General features: G+C 40.4%; 1 protein-coding gene across 1 annotated transcript; it reads right to left on the bottom strand.

Moving 5' to 3' along the window:
* Positions 1–480: 480 nt before the first annotated feature.
* Positions 481–5936, bottom strand: casp3a (caspase 3, apoptosis-related cysteine peptidase a). The gene is made up of 6 exons (XM_084005066.1): positions 5763–5936; positions 5326–5465; positions 2568–2696; positions 2265–2440; positions 2045–2156; positions 481–1936 (listed from the first exon to the last, which is right to left on the bottom strand). The coding sequence occupies exons 1-6, from the start codon at positions 5819–5821 to the stop codon at positions 1707–1709; spliced, it is 846 nt and encodes a 281-aa protein (XP_083861192.1). The 5' UTR covers positions 5822–5936; the 3' UTR covers positions 481–1706.
* Positions 5937–6211: the final 275 nt, after the last annotated feature.

Below are 6211 nucleotides of genomic sequence, written 5' to 3' on the forward strand. Positions count from 1 at the left end.
AGGTGGCTATATTGAGGTGCAATTTGTTGAATCAACTTCTAATTTAGAGGTTTATATTGGTGTGTACGTGTAGGTGTTGTATAAGTGTCAGCTGTGAGCACTTATATTCAGTACATCCAACAGGTACTTAGTATGTTGTTTGTGAGGGCTGGTTTAGGTGAAGCGCTTCTGTGCTGGCAGTGAAGGAATCTGAGGCCCAGTTTAATTTGGCCCAGGGCCTCAGGATCTGGTGGCCCAGTTCTTCTCACCTCGAGGCATGCCAAATCTGGAGTAATCCTGCCTGTTTACCCTCGCTGGTGTGAACAAGTAGACCCTTTACTGTGTTTGTAGAGGTTAACTATCGATGACATATGAACAATTCTGGCTGGTCTTGATGAAAAAAGTGAGCACTTTAACTTTAGTAATATAGATGGTTAATGATCTTCACTATTGTTGCACTGTAGGAACCAAAAACAAAATCAGTAACACTGTACAACACAGAACAATGAAGTGTGTTTTTATTCAGGAAAAAGATTACACCAACCTCACAGTATCACTGCTTACAAAATAGTGACGTTCAAAGAAAAGCCAAAAAGTGACGTTCCATAGCAAAGTGTAGTATATTGATACTGGATTGTCAAACAGTGAAAGATTTTAACAGCTATATTGTGGTAAATATTGAAATATTTACTCACAAGTGAACAGCACCTGGATCAGTACACAATCAAATTGTGCTTTGTCTGTTATAAATCACTTAGTGCTGATGGTTTCCATATAAAAGTCTGACTCACATTTCAACTGGAAATGTTTTTAAGGAGAGGTTAATGACCGTAATTATAAAAGCAGAGTGAAAATGCATCCTATTTGCCATTTCATCTTGAAAAACCACAATACCGGAGTTACTGCTTAACATGAAATGTAAACTTACGTTCAAGTATGGAAATGTGCCTCAAATAAAAGCATCGTACAAGTGGGCTAAATTTACTCATGCATGCTATGATGCCCGACACAGACTGATTTGAGGACACAGACAGACACAAGATAGCTTAGTGGTTGTACCTGAACTTGCGACAACATTATCCTTTTAATTTACCGACTGAGCACAGCAACTCACACAACTCATCAGGTAATATTTCAATGAATGATTATTATTTTTGTTTATACAACCTCACTATCAGTCGTGTAAGGTGACATGGAAAAAAAAAAAAAACAGGCACACAAACGAAACATGATCCCTTCATAACAGACTGTTGTCTTGCTTAGACTCTGTTAAAGTTAAAATGAACTGCTGACTCATAAAATGCTGATGCTTGAGGGAAGAACGCCCATCCATGGTTTCATGATTAAATAAATATATAAAAGATATAGAGAGATAAAACTGGCTCCCAATCAGTTCCCTGAAAAGTGTATAGTATAAACAGAAGAGAGGCATTCACTTGTAGAAAATTATGACCTTGAGCTTATGGTAAATGTTTAAAAGTGAATACAAAATTGTGTTCCGGTAGAGATAATAAAAGAAGAAGAAATGTATGCCTTGTAGGATATCTCAGAACCGTGCTCCACAGAACCGTATAATGCCAAGCTTGTGAAATGTGACTTTGCATCAACTACCCAGAAATATGTACGCTGGGCTTTCAAGACATATCCAGTCAGAAAATGTAAACTAAAATAATTCACAAACACCACCTCATACACATCCTCAATCCTGTCTTCTGTAGATGACGACATCAAGCAGAAAAATACATCTCTTTGGTCAGCATTGACACAATGCATGGGATTTGTTTCTTTGCATTAAAGCCTGGCGAATTGGAGACGGACACAAACTCTACTGCCACCTTGTGGTTCACTCGAGTCAGGATGTGCTGGACCTCCAGTTCTTTTCCATATTTGCTGATCATGTCACACAGTGACTGCATGAACCAGGACCCAGTCATAGTGTTCCTCCAGGAATAGTAGCCTGTAGACGGATGAGTGATATAATTAATGGTGTCTCAATATAATAAGTCAAAAACAAAGGGGAATGATTGGTACACAAAAAGGCCTGTTTGTGTGTAGGAGTATTAACCTGGGGCTGTGGAGAAGGCATAGAGGAAGTCGGCTTCCACAGGGATCTTGGTAGTGCCGTCTTCTCCACTGTCAGTCTCAATGCCTGCATCCAGGTCGCAGCCCCTGCAAGCCTACTCGGTGTGCACACAAACAAAACAAAGCCAGCTTAGACACTTCAGCAAAGCCCCAAGATGCATTGGTGCAGGAGGGGGAAAAAAAAAACGAGAGGCTCACAATACCTGGATGAAGAACAGTTTGGGTTTTCCCACCAGTGATTTGCAGCGATCGCCTCGAAAAAGTGATGTCAGATACTTAAGCTCTACTGATCCATCCGTACCAAAGAACACACCCTCATCTCCATGACTCAGCAGAACACAGACGAATGAGGCATAGCAGCTGTGATCTTCCTTGGACACTGAATAAATCCAAATGTATAGCTTTTAATATCATTTTGGAAAAAGACGTAAAAGACAGCAGGTGAAAAGAGCCTCAGTATTGATATTATGTGTACACATTTTGCATGTATTCTGCAACAAACTTACCAGAAGTTAAAACGTGTTTCATCTGCTCGACCGACTGGTCGTTGTAAACCTTCACTTTATAACCCAACTTCCCGAACACTTTGAATGCGTTGGCGGCATCTACGTCGGTACCGTTCCGTTGATTCATGCCTTTAAAAACAAAGAGAATCTGGTTACAATTATTTTAAAAAGGAACCAACATCTCTTACTTCTTCTTCAGTAGCCTTGATTTAACGAGCAGTTCGATACAAAGCACATATTGATATCAAGGGGATTATTATTTTGGCAGTTTCCACCTCTTCTCGTGACTGTGTTACATTCAGTCATGACAAGCCAAGACAATTTGAAAAATGTGCTCAGTCTCAGACACAGGGTATCTGGTTCATTCGTGCCACGAATCCATGGACTCGGGCCATTCTGCAAACGGACTGTTTTGTGCACCCCCAACCAGCACACGCCTGTACTGTGACGGTGGGATTTTGGAATGCACCCTTTAATAGTACATGACGCCTGGTTACCTCACAAAAGCTTTACATATCTTCAACCTTATCAGCCAGTTAAAGTAAAAAAACATCCACACAGGTGTAAATAATGAAATGATTTCTGGCTGAATAGCATTTGCTGTCACACGGTCATGGCTGAATGGGACATTTGAATAGAACGGATTGATTGTCAATGTCATTAGTGACAGCTGTGCTTTTCCTACTATATGACGAGTCAAAAAGTCTGCTGTGAAAGGTAGTTTAATACTAAACATCCCTAAATCTAAATTTTGTACACATAAATGCAATTAATCTTTTATTCAACCTATATTTACTCTATTCCTTTTCTCTTTTACTATTTTAGACATTTTTTTTAAGAAATACAGTGTCAAAACTTTTCAACTCAGACCGACTTTACCAATTTTAGTTTGAGCCTCGATACAGTGTTTCCTGCATCTGGTGAAACTGAGTAGTGCTGTGACTTTTCCTTACAGCCTTTCTTACTGCGTTTTTAACACAGTTGGGAGGCATGTTGTGTGTTGTAAGGTTGTTACATACAGTAACTGGTCACCTGAGGCTGTAGACCACAAGCCTTTACACAAAATCTTATTGGCTCTTGTAAAAAAAATGCTGCAGTGTTCCTTGGAAACATGCGTTGGGGATTACAGAGTACATATCTACAATAACAGGAATATTTGCTTGGTTTAACAGGCTTAACAACTGCTGATTTTTACCCCACTCATATGATGAACGTACTCATGGAACATTGTTGACCAAGCAGTCATGTGCACTCAGTTAGTCCTGCTAGACAAGTTTGACAGTACGGTAACGGATGCCGAGCAGACTGAAGCTGCATTCACCCATGTCCAAGGTCTCCTCAGACAGATGGCGCTTTTTTCAATAATAGCATATACTGCTCTTCAGCTTTTCATACTTATTTTATAAAAAATATATTAAAAATGTAGGCAAGGACATTATCCATTCTCCAACTATTGTAGACATCAATTTTTAAATCCAAAAGAGAAATACGCCTTGGATAAAAATTGCCTAATAGATACAAAAACCCCCAAAGGAAACATGTCAATTCTGACTACCACAATATCCATAAATATACCGAATGAACATTCACACACAGATCGCAGTCTACATCAAACTTGGAAGAGGAACTAATCAAACCATGGTCACGCATGTGATGCATGACAAGTCACTACAAATCATGTGGATAGCAGAACTTCCCGAAGAGCCACAAAGAAAATGTTACACTGGGAGTTATTGAATTGTCTAATCAAATGCAATAATGCATAAAGCTGCCTGCTTGTTCCGACTCTCACTAAAGCCAACATGAGGACACGGGGCTAACTCTAATTAACTGACATGGGATGACGTTATATCATTCCATAGCAACAAGAGTAAATTGTGTCCGTCATCTCATGAAGGTGTGGATGCAAGATAAACTGGACAGGTCGTCAGACTATCACAGGGCTTAAGAAAGACAACCATTAACACTCACACCTACGGGCAATTTAGAGTCATTAATAAACCTATCCCCATCCTTCATGTCCTTGGACTGTGGGCAGAAGCAAGAGAGCCTGAAGAGAACCCACGCTAAAACAGCGGGAGAACATGCTAACTCCACACAGAAGGAACTCTAACCCGGGTGCCACCCACTACACCATCGTGCAGCCCCAAGATCAACTAAACATTTCAAAATGGCACATTGTTAAATCCCAGTGTGGAAAATATCCCTGAGACCAACAAGGCAAAATGCACATAGTAGTACATTAGTGTAGTGCAACATCATGAGAACCTGTCCGACTATAGAGTGAAAAACCTACAGGTATTTGCTATTTAAATTACAATGATACAAGGTGACAGAAACCAGGTAAACACCAACCTTTGGATTTAGAGCCTAGCACCAGATGCTTCTGTTTAGGGATGCACCAATCCAACGTCTCAGTCCAGTGGGGTTTTTAAATAAGCTCTATGCCTCATTATGTGGAGGTGACTGGCCATATTCTTTTATGTTTAAGCCAATATAAGGCTAGACTTAAACATTGCTTTCCAAACAAAATGTAATGGATATAAATGTACCGAATTGTTATTTATTAAAAAGAATGGTATCAGTATAGTACTTTTTACTTTACATTAACTAATCATTTCCTATTCATGAGTTTAAACCCAATAGATTAACTCTAAACCTGGTTGTGTATCAAAAATAAGCTTTTATAAACTCACAACAGACATGAATTTCATTCATCTGCCCTGACCAACAACAAATAAGAAGCCAGAATAAACACCTGTTCTTCTGTCAAAGTTCTTGTTGTTGATGATGACGCACTGGCCGATGCTGGGGAAGTCCAGACTGTATCTGAAGCTGTGGGCGTTGGGCTTTGCATCCACGTCCATGGAGGCAGAAGCAGACGAAGACATCGCCGACCTGAGAGACAACGAACCATAACTGTACTTAAACTGTACGGTAGTTATTACGCGCCGAGGAAAGCCCTTAAAGGGCCAGTTAAAGGGCCAGTTACAGGCCTGCATTAGTGCCTCGTATATCACGGGTGACTCACAGTTAAACAGTCTAACGTTACAGACTACATGTATAGAAATATGCTGATAACAGGGTTATACTGCGATAATAACGTAAAACAACTGCCTGCCCACTTGGAGAGGACAACAATGAGCTGCTGGTAAAGATGCTAATCAGCGACATAGATAAACTGTTTAAACTCACTGTTGTCCACCGTCGATCTTTGCGTCTGTGGAGTCTTCCCCGGGTCCGTTTACCGACATGTTTCTGATCCGCAGCGTTTAAACCCACAGACTGAAATTACACACCCTGTAACCTATGCTAACGTAGAGAGACGTGGTCAGGAGCCCAGCTAGCTGCGTCCGGCTAGTAAACAAAGATGCTGATGTCATGCGCAACAGAGGAGATGCACTCGTTTTAAACGCCCACGCCTACCGCGTGAAGGGGCGGGTCGCGCAGGAAAAACGCCCCATGGTGTGGGGCGGAGCTAGTTAAAAAGGTATATTATTTCAAGATCAAGGGAAAGGAAAATGAAAAGGTGAACATTTTCTGATTATTCTTTTTTTTTTTATTGTTCTCATTCAATTAACTGATTATACATAATCACTTTACCTCACCACCCACGTTTTGGTCTAAATTCTGTTTCAAAGCCT

Source organism: Eutrigla gurnardus, assembly GCF_963514095.1.
Source record: "Eutrigla gurnardus genome assembly, chromosome: 3".
Taxonomy (NCBI): domain Eukaryota; kingdom Metazoa; phylum Chordata; class Actinopteri; order Perciformes; family Triglidae; genus Eutrigla; species Eutrigla gurnardus.

Excerpts from the sequence above, each read along its gene's own strand:
- casp3a (XM_084005066.1), bottom strand. The coding sequence starts at position 5,821 with ATGTCGGTAAACGGACCCGGGGAAGACTCCACAGACGCAAAGATCGAC. Across the intron at positions 2,697-5,325 it reads GAACTTTGACAGAAGAACAG|GCATGAATCAACGGAACGGT; the intron begins GTGTTTATTCTG and ends TTGTTTTTAAAG. Across the intron at positions 1,937-2,044 it reads TGCCTTCTCCACAGCCCCAG|GCTACTATTCCTGGAGGAAC; the intron begins GTTAATACTCCT and ends ATCCGTCTACAG.